At 45.8% G+C, this 14,168-nt stretch overlaps 1 protein-coding gene across 1 annotated transcript in view; it reads right to left on the bottom strand.

The window, feature by feature from the left end:
- The window catches only part of EPAS1 (endothelial PAS domain protein 1), a 244,659-nt gene that overhangs the window by 14,882 nt on the left and 215,609 nt on the right, over positions 1–14,168 (bottom strand). The window contains exons 8-12 of the mRNA XM_040351560.1: positions 5,131–5,278; positions 3,510–3,715; positions 2,630–2,820; positions 2,360–2,473; positions 389–873 (exon numbers count right to left, since the gene is read on the bottom strand). Of these exons, the coding sequence (XP_040207494.1) occupies positions 389–873; positions 2,360–2,473; positions 2,630–2,820; positions 3,510–3,715; positions 5,131–5,278 (1,144 nt within the window). The remainder of the gene's footprint in view (positions 1–388; positions 874–2,359; positions 2,474–2,629; positions 2,821–3,509; positions 3,716–5,130; positions 5,279–14,168) is intronic.

Raw genomic sequence — 14,168 nt, 5'->3', positions numbered from 1 at the left:
GGTCTATCCGGGTGAGCAATACCCACTCAGGATTGAGTGGTGAAGATTGGAACTGTGAATATCGATTGTGCATTCTGTACCGCGTACCTGAACCTTCCCCTTATCTCTTTGCTCTCTACTTCCTTTAAAGTTTATGCAGCAAAAATAAAGCCTACAGTTGAAGGTTTTACATCTTGTGTGGACATTCCAATTCCTACAGACTGTCTTCCCTAGACAGCGAACTTAGAGGTAACGTGCAAAACCCAAAATCTAAACCAGCAGCTCCTACGGGGGGTAGTGCTACACAAGGAAGGGCAGAGAAGGTAAAGGAAGGAAAGAAAGAGAAGGGAGGGTAAGGGAATACAAGAAAAAAAATAAAGGATAGATATTTTATCTTTATTCCTCATACCTTTGCTTATATAATGGCATGCTGTGTTGATGCATTGGGTGTCCAGTAGCTGAGTTGGATTCATGGTATTGCTCCATCATTCTCCACTTTGGGGGCATGTAATTGACAGGAGGGTCTGGTGGCCATTGTACATTAGGTCTGCCTCCCAATGAAGACAGTGGTGTACTTGCTCCGGTATGATAGGCCAATAAGGCTGGCGACTTTCTTTCACCATTATAGAGGCCGGTGGGCAGAGAATCCTGGCTGGGATTACTGCTTTTAGCTGCCATTTGTTGGGCATAAGTCTGATGCAGGTACTGGCTCTGAGGAGGAGGGGCACTGGGTTGGTAGAGTGTATTCATGCTACTTATGTTCTGCTGGGTGGGCTGTTGTGTGCTATCACTGAGGGGACTCTCTTCCTGGCAAATGGGGTTCAACTGGAAATCTTCACCATCCATTGGAATGTATGGGGCGAGCGTTTCAAGATCCAGCTCATTAAAGTCATTCTAAAGAGGAAAATAAATGCGTGATTTAATGAAAGTATACACATATAACGCATCTTTAATAGAAAGTATAGCATCCCTCTAAATATTTAACAGAAGTACTTTACTCTGCTACTAGATAAGATTGGATGGGCTGGTGTCTTTTTTCAGCCGTAGGGATGAGCTTCGAGTTCGAGTCAAACTCAGGTTTGACTCGAACATTGCCTGTTCGAAAGTTCGGCGAACAGCGAACAATTTGAGGTGTTCGCGGCAAATTCGAAAAGCCACGGAACACCCTGTTAAAGTGTATGGGAGAAATCTAAAGTTCTAATTTTAAAGGCTAATATGCAAGTTATTGTCCTAAAAAGTGTTTGGGGACCTGGGTCCTGCCCCAGGGGACATGTATCAATGCAAAAAAAAGTTTTTAAAAAAAAAAGACGTTTTTCCGGGCGCAGTGAATTTAATAATGCTTAAAGTGAAACAATAAAAGTGAAATATTGATGGCGGGGTTCCCCTTAATATCCATACCAGACCTGAAGGGCCTGGTAATTGAATGTGGGGGGACCCCACGCTTATTTATTTATTTTTTTATGAATGACTTTTCTCTGAATTGCCGGGAGCCGACAATTCATTATAGCCGCAAGTGATTTTAAATGACTTTTTCTCCTTCAGAAATGACACTTTGTGCAGGGACAGTTCTAAGCACGGGAAACATGTGCTGCTTCACAGGCATACTATACACCCCCCCCGCCCCAGGTACAAAATTTAAAGGAATATTTCACTTTTATTGTTTCACTTTAAGCATTATTAAATTCACTGCTCCCGAAAAAAAATCAGTTTTTAAAACTTTTTTTTGCATTGATACATGTCCCCTGGGACAGGGCCCAGGTCCCCAAACACTTTTTAGGACAATAACTTGCGTATTATCCTTTAAAATTAGCACTTTAGATTTCAAACGTTCGAGTCCCATAGACTTTAACAAAGTTCTAAAGTTCACACAAACTTTTGGTGTGTTCGCAGGTTCTGGTGCGAACCGAACGGGGGGGTGTTCGGCTTATCCCTATTCAGCCGTACCAACTATGTAACTACTTAGAATAAATAAGAAATATATACTAGGCCACTAAAATTATTATAAAAAAATACAGCCGTCTTGTACCCAATTACCCTGATGGTAACATCATCTGTCAGGTGGATTACCACCTTCTTATAATAAAGTGGGGGGGAAATAAAATACAGCTGACAGCCTTGTTATAATTTCCTAATATTCCCCACAGTTACAACCTTTTGTACCACCTGCCCCACCCTATTAGATTGTAAGCTCTTCTGAGCAGGGCCCTCTTAATCCTCTTGTATTTTATTGTATTATAACTGTATTATCTCCCTTTTAATATTGTAAAGCGCTGAGTAAACTGTTGGCGCTATATAAATCCTGTATAATAATAATATTTACTAACAATATGACAAGCAGAAACTGATTGATTTTTGTGGGACACATTTCTTCCCCACCTACCTTAGTAGTGTTACAATTATTCTTTGCTTCTGTATCCATTGCAAAGAGTTTCTCAATCAGCTCAATCTTGAGACCTTCTTCCAAAGTCGTATAGTACTCTCCTGGACTGCTTGGCTGAAATTGAAGGGACATATGAGGTAATTACTACATAAATAAAGAATTTACATTGATTACATTTTTTCGACTATTGCTGCAGCTGTTCAAACACCCTTGTCATTGTTACTATTGGATAAGAGATTAATAAAACATCACTGGAAAGCAAAGTCTTACCGTAGAGCAGCTGCTGTTGCTGCTAGCACTGGGTGTAGTACTCCCAGGAGCCACCTGAGGCGCTGTAAAGGACGGATGGTTCACAATGTCAGGCTGGGATCCATGATTATTGACTTCCAGTGGCCACTGTTTGTTTGGACTTGGCTGCGCACTGCTGTTGTAAGTTGATGGCTCTTCATAAGTCTGAGAACCTACAAAGCAAAAGTCAATCCACACAGTTAAAACACCACCAAATATTGAAGAAAAGGTTTCATCTTCTCTTTGTGTGTATCTTTCCTTAAGCCATTTTAAGAACTTTCAAAGGTTCCAGAGAAATCAAATAAATTGATTATGGTACATCTGTTTGGCTCAGGGAAAGGGAGCTTTTGGCACCAATTCCAGCTCATAACGCCTTGATTGTTCAGGTGATGACTATTTAGGTATGAACTTAAAGGGGTTGTAAAAGGTAAAAGTTTTTTTACCCTAATGCATCCTATGCATTAAGGTAAAAAAACATCTGATAGCACCGCCCCCCCCGAGCCCCCGTTTTACTTACCTATCCACTCGAAAGTCCCATGTGCGTTCTCGTCATCCTATTCGGTTCCCAGCCTGGCCGTTGATTGGCTAGGCTGGGCGGATTTATAGCAGCGCAGCCATTGGCTGGCGCTGCTGTCAATCACAGCGGATGACGCGGCCCGCCGGGTGGGCCGGGCCGAGTGATACAGTCGGCGGCTATGGCCATAGATTTTTTTTTTAATTGGGTCAGAATGGCCTTTATGTAGAATAATCTGGCCCTTTTAGGGGTTATTCTATATAACCTGGTAAGATGTGTTATCAGAGTTTGACATCCGTGCCTTACAGTTAGGATTAGGTCTATAGCCCAAAGATTAAATCTACTTACCAAAATCCAAGGAAATAATTTCATCCCCTGGAGTGGGAGCCAGCTGTGCCAGCTCATCTGGTTCTTCCTTCAGCTTGGTATACAAGAAATCGCTGGTCTTGTCAGAGACAGCATTGCTGAAGATAGAGCTCATGGTCACCTGGTGAGGCTTGAAGAGAGACTCTGTCTGGTCCATAGAGAACACAATATCTGTCTTTTCTATGTCACTGCAGAAAAAAATAATTAACAGAAGCATAGTCATATTTAAAAGGTGGGTAATAATTAAAATGCATCTAACCCTAAGAAGATAAACCGAATCCGTTGATACATATGTTCCTGTAAATGTAATGAACCCTCATCACTTTGGTCATTTGGGGCAAGTTGTCAGGTTCTTCTGTAAAAACAACCCTCTACCAGCTGATACTTATCTTAGGTGCACCCCCATCCACCACTCCATTGAAACACCAAGTCTAAGCTTGAGTATGTTCCATGTCGGAAGGAGTTTGTTGGAGCTTAGACAGAATTAACTTCTTCAGCCTTCTCCTCACCCGACAGTGCTGGAACCTGGTTATTGGCTGCTCAGCTCCAAGCAGTGCATCCTGAGGGGAGTTCACATGCTCCTCTTGGACTTAGTTACTCCAAAAGAGCAATAGAGAGTTGGGAGACCATGATACATTTGAGTATCAGGGGAGGGGGGCCAGCCAGGCCCCTTACAGGGGTAATGCCTGTACCCCCCTGATGGCGGCCCTGTCACCAAGTAAGGGGCTCTTCCTCCATAAAACCTGTCACCTTTGCCCTGAATTGGCAAAGTGTCTGATTTTCTTCAATCCCATATTTTCAGTATTTCTTGCTTTCAACTAAATTATACTACCCAAGTTAAATTATACTACCTAAAAAAAGTGTAACCATAGGCCCTTCCTTCTTAGGGTGACAATGCTTTCATTCTTAAGGTGACAATGAATTGAGCAGATACCGCTAGTTGCATTTTCTTATCCACGAGAGCAAGGGTCCCCGAACTTTCTAAACAAAGAACCAGTTTACGGTTCCTCAGACTTTGAGGGGGCTGAACTGTGGCTAGAGTAAGTAGAAAATGCCCCAGTGTCAATGGGACTAAATTGTGCTACGTCATTGGTATTAGTGGGAGGAATAGTACCCCATTGTTGGTATCAGGGGAGATAAATAGGGTCCGACCATCGTGCCCCATTGTTGGTGTCGGTGACTGGAATTCTGCCCCACTGCTGAGAGGGTGGAAGGAATGGTGCCTTGTATCAGTGTGAGGGTTAGTGCCCCAAGGGTCAAATAAAGGCAAGTAAAGGTCCACATCTGGCCCATGGCTGCAGTTTGGAGGCCACTGCACTAGATGGTGAGCAATACAGCAGGGCCTTGATTCTTCTGCCTCTAGCCAACTGTACACAGAATTTAATGGACATTTGACTTGGACCACTAACAGTAGCTTGACTGATAATTATGATAAAGGAGAGAGGACATAACCTCCTCTACAGTTGGTAAACACTCAATAGGGAGTTGATTGATTTGCCATACCTAAAAGAGTAAAATGCATATATAGAAGAGGTTGCTCTAGAATTATTGACTGCTTTGTTCCAACATGGTCTAACGTGGTACCAGAATTTTTTCTCCTTACCTCAGGACGTAGTTCACACAGACGATGCATTGTGGCTGGGAGTTGCGTGTGTTGTAGATGACAGTGCCATGACTTTCCACCCAGACGTAACCACCATGCTTTGCGAGCATCCTATACTGACCACTGACTACTTGGCCCTTTGTGCACACTGGTAAACCACAAAAAAAAAGCGAACAACATATAAGCAACATTTCATGCAAACGCATCTGACACACAGAATGTTGACAAACAAAATTTAATATAGCAAGACAAAAAAAGGTAGAAACAAAAATGCTACCATGTATCATGGACCCCAACTGTGGCACCTACGTATAACATAAGAGACGCAGCTTGTCTGCACTAGGGATGAGCCCGATGTTCGAGTCGAATGTAAGTTCACCAAATAGCGAACATTATGCAGTGTTTGTGGCAAATTCGAAAGCCGCGAAACACCATTTAAAAGTCTATGGGAGATTAACATGAACAATCAAAAGTGCTAATTTTAAAGGCTTATATGCATGGTATTGTCATAGGAAGTGTTTGGGGACCTGGGTCCTGCCCCAAGGGACATAGTTTCTTCGGGAGCAGTGATTTTAATAATGCTTAAAGCGAAACAATAAAAGTGAAATATTCCTTAAATTTTGTGCCTGGGGATGTCTATAGTATGCCTGTAAAGCGGCACAGTTTTCCTGTGTTTAGAACAGTCCAGCAGTAAAATTACATTTCTAAAAGGAAAAAAAGTTATTTAAAACTGATCGCGGCTGTAATGAATTGTCGGGTCTCATTGAAAAAACGAATCAAGATTAAAAAACAAATTTGCGTGGGGGTCCCCCTAAATTCTATACAAGGCCCTTCAAGTCTGGTATGGATATTAAGGGGAACCCTGCACCAAATATTTTAAAAATAAATGGCATAGGGGGTCCACCTCAAAATTCATACCAGACCCTTCAGGTCTGGCATGGATTTTAAGGGGAACCCTGCGCCAAAATGTAAAAACAAAATGGCGTAGGGATCCCCCCAAAAATCCATACCAGATCTGAAGGGCCTGGTATGGAATTTGGGGGGACACCCATGCAATTTTTTTTAAATTTTGGTTCAGGGTTCCCCTAAATATTCATACCAGACCCCTTTTCTTTTTCGGTCGTGGGGTGATGTGGATTTAAATCGCTGGACATTTTAATTGTTTTATTTTTTTATAAAGGACTTGTCCCAAGCTGTCTCTTATTTTTAACACTTTTTTTGTGAAATGGCAGGGGTACAATGTACCATGTTACCAATTCAAATAGGGGGAGGTGGCTTCTGGGGCTCCCCTTGTTTAAGGGGGCTTAGAGATTCCGATAAGCCCCCTGCTGGCAGACCCCCACAACCACCAGGCAAGGGTTGCGGGGATGAGGCCCTTGTCCCCATCAACATGGGGACAAGGTGCTTTGCAGTCAGACCCCAAAGCATCCTCCCCAAGTTGAGGGCATTTGGCCTGGTATGGTTCAGGAGGGGGGGGGGGCGCTCTCTCATTCTCCCTCTTTTCCTGTGACAAGCCAGGTTGTATGCTCAGATAAGGGCCTGGTATGGATTTTTGGGGGGACCCCCTACGTCAATTTTTTTTACATTTGGATCCAGGATTCCCCTTAAAATAGTCTGGTATAGATATTGAGGGGGACCCCTAAGCCATTTTTTTTTAATTGGTGCAAGGTTTCCCTTAAAACAGAGGTTCACCCAAAAGTAAACCTCCACTTTTCGGAACCCTCCCCCCCTCCGATGTCACATTTGACACCTTTCAGGGGGGAGGGGGTGCAGATATATAAAACAGGTATTTGCACCACTTCCGGGTATAGACTCCTGCGGGAGTCCGGCCCCTCCGCTTCACCCCCCCGTTGTGTTCTGGTAAATACTCAGCTCCCAGAACACAACGGGGACCAGTGGGAAATGCACAGCGCGACTCGCGCATGCGCAGTAGGGAACTGGGCAGTGAAGCCGCAGCGCTTCACTTCCCGATTCCCTTACCTAGGATGGCGGCGGGGGAAGCCGAGAGCCGAGCTACCGCACGGCTTCGGCAGGCAACTTGGACAGGTAAGTGTTAATTTTTTAAAAAGTCAGCAGCTGCTGTATTTGTAGCTGCTGGCTTTAAAAAAAAAATGTTCAGGTGAACCCCCGCTTTAATATTCATACCAGAACTCAAAGGGCCTGGTAATGGACTGGGGGGGGGGGGGGGGGGGCCCATGCCATTTTTTTCAATGAGTTTTATCTGTATTGCTGAGACCCGACAATTCATTACAACCACACGTAGTTTTCAATTACTTTTTTTCCCCTTTACAAATGTCATTTTATGCAGGGACTGTTCTAAACACAGGAAAAAAAAGGGATTTTTAAATACAGCTTACCTGTAAAATCCTTTTCTTGGAGTACATCACGGGACACAGAGCAGCATATTCATTACTATGTGGGTTATATGGAGTACCTTCAGGTGATGGACACTGGCAATCTCAAACAGGAAGTGCCCCTCCCTATATAACCCCCTCCCATAGGAGGAGTACCTCAGTTTTGTAGCAAGCAGTATGCCTCCCAAAATGGTCCCCATAAGAGGGGTGGGAGCTCTGTGTCCCGTGATGTACTCCAAGAAAAGGATTTTACAGGTAAGCTGTATTTAAAAATCCCTTTTTCTTATCGTACATCACGGGACACAGAGCAGCATATTCATTACTATGTGGGATGTCCCAAAGCAATGCTTTAATGAGGGGAGGGAGACATCTTCCCAAGACAACAGGATTTAATTTAGAGATATACTCAAATAATAATAAATCCCATTTAGTCGAGAAAAAATAAATTTAAATTTAAATTTTAACTCAAGGGTGCCCCCGATTCTGAGGGTCTTAAATCACAGCCTGCAGCACTGCCTGCTCAAAGGCTGTATCAGCATTCCTTCTAACATCCACCTGGTAAATTTTTTAAACGTGTGGATTGAAGACCAGGTTGCTGCCTTGCAAACTTGAGCCATAGAGATCTGATGGTGTGCTGCCCAGGAGGCGCCCATGACAAAGGAGGAGGCAACCTTTCAAGCCGCAGGCCTGAGTGTTTAACTGTTTAATCCACCTCGAGATGGTGGATCTTGCAGCTGCCTGCCCTCTCTTGGGCCCATCTGGCAAATTGAACAACACCTCTTGTTTTTCAAATCTTCTCTGTAGCTTTAAGATAGGCCTTCATGGCCCTGACAATATCCAAGGTATGCAGCAACCCTTCCTTTCTGGAAGTAGGTTTAGGAAAGAAGGATGGTAATACCAAATCCTGGTTTAGATGAAAACTGGATATAACCTTCGGTAGGAAGGAAGGATGAGGGCGGAAAACCGACCCTGACCTTATGGAAAATAAGATATGGTTCCTTACAGGATAAGGCTGCCAGCTCCGCTACTCTTCTGGCGGAAACTATGGCGACCAAAATTACTGACTTCCTTGTCAGTGAAACAAAAAGAATTTAAGCCAACCGCTCAAAATGTTGTTTCTGTACACTTGACAGAACACGATTTAAATCCCACGGACAAAGCGGGGATTTAACTGGAGGATTAATACACAAGACCCCCTGTATGAAGGTCTTAACCAGCGAGTGGGTGACCAGCGGCCGCTGAAACCACACTGACAAAGCTGACCTCTGTCCTTTGATTGTGTTTAATGCCAGACCTTTATCCACTCCTAGCTGGAGAAAAAAACTTAACCACTCGATCAATGGTATGCTTGCGGGAAAGCCATTTCTTGGACTCACACCAGCCTACGTAGGTCTTCCAGATCCTGTAATAAATCACCCTGGTGACCGGCTTTCTAGCCCTGATCAGGGTAGAGGTTACCTGCCTAGACAGCCCTCTACCCCTGAGACTCAGGGATTCAGCCGCCAGGCCGTCAAATTTAGACGCCGTAATGCAGGGTGGAGGATCGGTCCTTGTGAGAGTAGGTCTGGCCGTAGAGGAAGCGTCCAAGGGTCTCCCACTGCCATCTTTAGGATTAGTGAGTACCATGCCCTCCTGGGCCATGCTGGAGCTACCAGGATGACTGGTTTGTGCTCCACCCTGATCCTGCGCAACAGGCGGGGTAGTAACTGTAGCGGGGCAAAGGCATACAGAAGTTTGAACTGATGCCAAGGGCACACCAACGCATCGGTTCCGCAGGCCATCGGATCCCTTGTCCGGGATATGAACCCGTCTAGTTTCTTATTGAACCTTGATGCCATGATATCCTTGTCTGGCACACCCCACTTCTGACAGATTGTCCGGAAGACCTGGGAATGTAGAGACCATTCCCCTGGCGACAGAGTTTGGCGACTTAGGAAGTCCGCCTGCAGGTTGTCCACTCCGGGAATGAATATTGCCGATATGCAGGGAACATAAGCTTCTGCCCATAAAAATATTAAGCTCACTTCTCTTTGAGCGGCGCGACTCCTGGTTCCCCCTTGGTGGTTTATATATATGCCACAGCTGTGGCATGGTCTGATTGTATTCTCACCGGGGACCCTTGTAATTTGGATGTCCAAGCCTCGAGGGCTAGCCACGCTGCTCTGAGCTCCAGGATATTGATGGGCAGCTGCTTGTCCGCCTCTGCCCAAGTACCTTGGCGAGTGCTACCATCCAAGACCGCTCCCCAGCCTTTCAGGCTGGCATCTGTGGTCACTATCTTCCAGGCTATGGGGGAGAAAGATTTTCCCTTTAGCAGATTCTGAGGGTTTAACCACCAGCCCAGACTTTGCCGGACTCTTGATGATAGAGTCAAAGGAAACTCCAAGGCCTGGGCCTTCTTGTTCCAAGCTGTTAGAATAGCTGCCTGTAGGACGCGAGTATGGCTCTGTGCGTAAGGTACCGCCTCGAACGTGGCCACTAGCTTGCCTAGTAAACGCATACATAGGCGAACGGTTGGCTCTCTTTTGCTTAGAACCAACCAAATCAATTCTTTGATAGCTTTGACCTTTACCAGGGGCAAAAATACCTTCTGCTGAGCCGTGTCTAACCTCATGCCGAGATATACCAACTGTTTTGAGGGTTGAAATGCTGATTTTTCTCGGTTTAGGATCCAACCGAACCTCTCCAGGTACTGAACCGTGAGGGCTACTGCTCGCTCCAAGCAAGGAGCCGAGTGATCTATGATTAAGAGGTCGTCCAAGTATGCTAGGACCGTGACCCCTTGGATTCTTAGATTGGCTAGAATTGGAGCCAGGACCTTCGTGAATACCCGGGGGGCCGTAGCCAGCCCGAAAGGGAGCGCCACAAATTGGAAGTGACGCTGGGCCACTGTGAAGCATAAAAATCTTTGATGTGGCTGAAAGATCGGTATATGAAGGTAAGCGTCTTTTATGTCTATAGACGCCAGAAAGTCGTCCTTCTGGAGCGCGGCGGCTGTTGACCGAACGGATTCCATCCGAAATGACTGGACCTTTAGGTAAACATTTAGACTCTTTAGGTCCAAAATGGGTCTGACATCGCCGTTGGGTTTTGGTATGACAAACAGATTGGAGTAGAAACCTAGCCCCTTCTCTTGGGCTGGTACCTCTACTATCACGCCCTGGCGAAGCAGACGATCCAATGCCGCTAGCAGCAAGGCCTTTTTTGCTGGATCGTTCGGAACCCTTGATTCCTGGAAATGAGGCGGAGGAAACCTTAAAAACTCTAATCTGTAGCCTGTGGCCACAGATGACTGGACCCATTTGTCGGGGATGTTGGCTTCCCCAAACCTCTGCGAAGAGACGAAGCCTTCCCCCCACTCGAGTGAGTGGGGGCGCCCCTTCATAAAGCAGACTTAGGGGCTGGCTTTGTTGGTTTGCGAAACCATGGCTTCTTGCCCCCAGGGGCCTGTCCCTGCGATTTATTGTTAAAGTTGGATCGCGCAGGAGGCCGTCGATACTGCCTGGAATTTGAGGTACTCGGCATAGGGGAAAGCTGTTTTTTTTTTTTTTTTTAAAGGCTGGCCCCCGGAACCTCTTTTTTTTTTTTTTTTTTTTACTGGTAGAAGGGTACTTTTGCCACTTGAAATAGTCTGCATGTATTTATCCAGATCTTCTCCGAAGAGTCGCCCTCCATGGAAGGGGAACCCCGCCAGCAGTTTCTTGCATGGTGGCTCGGCCGCCCAGTTCTTTAACCATAAGAGCCTCCTCATATGCACCAAACATAGAGATAGACGCCTGTTGGATGGAGTCTTTTATAGCATCTACCGCAAAGCACAAAGCTCTGGGAATATCGGATAACTCCTCTGCCTGTTGGGCAGGAATGTCCTTAAGCATCTGCTTTGTCTGGTCCTTTAAAGCCTGACAGACCCCGATAGCAGCCACCGCTGGCTGTACCACTGCTCCTGCCGTAGCAAAGGAGGCTTTCAAAAGTGATTCTAAACGTTTATCCACCGGGTCTTTAAACATTTGTATGTTTTCCACCGGAGATGGCTGCGTCCACAGCTGGGAGCGCCCATTTTTTGGCAAATTTCTTTTCCATAGGGTAGATAATAGAAAATCTTTTAGGCGGCAGAAAAACTCTGTCCGGCCGTACCCAATCCTGGAAGATTAACCCCTCTAACAGAGGATGGACCGGAAAAACTGCATTGCTCAAGGGCGCTTTTAAGGATCCCAAAGAGGAAACCTCCGGAAGCTGAGGCCCTGGTAAGGGCATCTTAAAGGCCGAACGGACCATGTCTGTCAAATACTGTATCCATAACCTCTCCGCTTGGGAGGCTAAAAATGGTTCCTCTACAGTAAATTCCTCAACGTCTGAACCCTCTAGGTTCTGGTCCAATTGATCCTCCTGATCTTCTAACTCCTCCGGGGAAAGAACCTCATTATCCGAGGATACACCCTTAGGCGAAGGGGATCTAGTCCGCTTCTTGCCTGGCATGGATCTGGTGATCATAGCTGCCAATCTTTCCTCTAGCCCTCCTAGGGAGACGGCTAGCATCTCCTCTGTGATAAACACAGGGTTGGGTGGATCTGGGCCAGCCTCAGCACCAGACCCCCCTACTGGCTCATCCAAGGCACCCACCACTGGGTTGACAGGTGGGGAGAGTACCGGCATAGCCTGACTCGTATCCTCAGAATCCGAGGGGGAACCCTTTGGTTTTCTGACCCCTTTTGATCCCGAGCCTTTGGGAGCCATGGTACAATACCGAGGTACCCCTGTATACAACAACTGACTGTTGTAACCAGGAGATAATATATGTGGTTTAGGGAACAACAGTACTACTGATGACCAAAAAACCTGGTGGGGAATCCAGTCAGTGCTTTTACCTTTTCCCTTTTTTTTTTTTTTTTTTTCAAAAGAAAAGTTTTTTTTTTTTTTTTTCAAAGCACACTGTCCCCCACAGCAGAATTTGCTAGTATCCACCTGCTGCCATAAGGATTTTCTAGGCTGGACAAATTTAAGCTAGTTCTGAATTCCAGAACTGTAATACTCGCTTGCGCCACCGGGTGTCACTGTTCTCAGCCGCAGCGCTGCCGCTCTGTGTCCTCCTTGTTCCAGGCTCAGACTGAATGAGCTGTACACCACAGAGGAAGGGACGCCCCTTCCTCCTATGAACCTGACGCCCCGCCCCCCCCTCCGAAATGGCGCGAATTTCATTATTTCTCATGCACGCGCCCGCGCGCGCGCCCGCTATCGGGGGGGGGCCATGCTGGAAGACACCAGGAGTCCTGCCATGCAGGATACATGCCACAGCGCAGCTATAGGTAAGCTCTTAAAGCATCTCTTTACCGGACACAGAGCGGCTAGGGGAAGTCCCCTCCTTCAGCTGCCTGCGGCCTGACACCCAGCCAGGTAGGAACTTTTGGTAGGTTAAGACCTAAGTTCTGGAAAGGTATAGGCTCACAGCCCCCTCTACCCACCTAGCGCGCAGTCAGATGGTTACCTGCAAACAGACCAGGGAATCCAATATTTGGGGGGTAAAATATCCAGACCATCCTGTCTTTCTTAGACATAGTGACCTCAACTGCCAATGCCAGAGCATACACAGGCTAACCTCCCCATAGATCCCTGGAGGGCCTGCTGTCGAACCAAGTCCCGCAGGCCCCCCCTCTTACCTGCTCCATGCCGCAGGACTTTGCACAGCAAGCGGTCCAATCTTCCCCCATCTCCGTGGGTAGCGTACTAGACCTTCAGGCCCTGGGTTCCTATGAAGGATCCACTGTCCTGGGCCCATATAGCACTCTGGCAACAGAAACATTAGGCCCCCAAAGGTTTCTAAGTTCTGGGCCCAGGGTCCAGCTCTCTAAAAAGAAAAGCATTATGGGCTATACCCCAAGGGTTTGGGGCCCGGTTACTGACCACTTTAGCGCTGAGGCCTTTGGACAGAACCGGTTAGCTCACCTAATCCCAAGGATGTGGAGGCAAGCTAAACCATGACCAACACCTAAGACACTGGCGTAAAAACTGAGGTACTCCTCCTATGGGAGGGGGTTATATAGGGAGGGGCACTTCCTGTTTGAGATTGCCAGTGTCCATCACCTGAAGGTACTCCATATAACCCACATAGTAATGAATATGCTGCTCTGTGTCCCGTGATGTACGATAAGAAATAGCCACTTTACAGGCATACTATAGACACCCCCCAGGCACAAAATTAAAGTAATATTTCACATTTATTGTTTCACTTAAAGCATTATTAAAATCACTGCTCCCGAAAAAAAATCAGCGTTTAAAACTTTTTTGCATAGATACATGTCCCCTGGGGCAGGACCTGGGTCTCCAAACAGTTTTTATAATACCTTGCATATAAGCCTTTAAAATGAGCACTTTTGATCTTTCATGTTAATCTCCCATAGACTTTAACAGAGTTCGAATACATTTTCCTAATCTCAGCTTGTTACCTGTATAGAAGACACTGGGAGCCAGAAACCTTGCCAATTGATAGGGGATCAAATACTTATTTCACTCATTAAAATGCAAATCAATTTGTAACTTTTTTGAAATGCGTTTTTCTGGATATTTTTGTTGCTATTCTGTCTCTCACTGTAAAAATAAAGCTACCATTAAAATTATAGACTGATAATTTTTGTCAGTGGGCAAACATACCAAATCATTTGGGCCAAGTATATAGAACTATATTCATAA

The sequence above is a fragment of the Rana temporaria genome, chromosome 4 (assembly GCF_905171775.1).
Source record: "Rana temporaria chromosome 4, aRanTem1.1, whole genome shotgun sequence".
NCBI lineage: Eukaryota > Metazoa > Chordata > Amphibia > Anura > Ranidae > Rana > Rana temporaria.
Note: the sequence above shows the minus strand (reverse complement) of the source record. Positions and strands in the feature narration are given on the sequence as shown.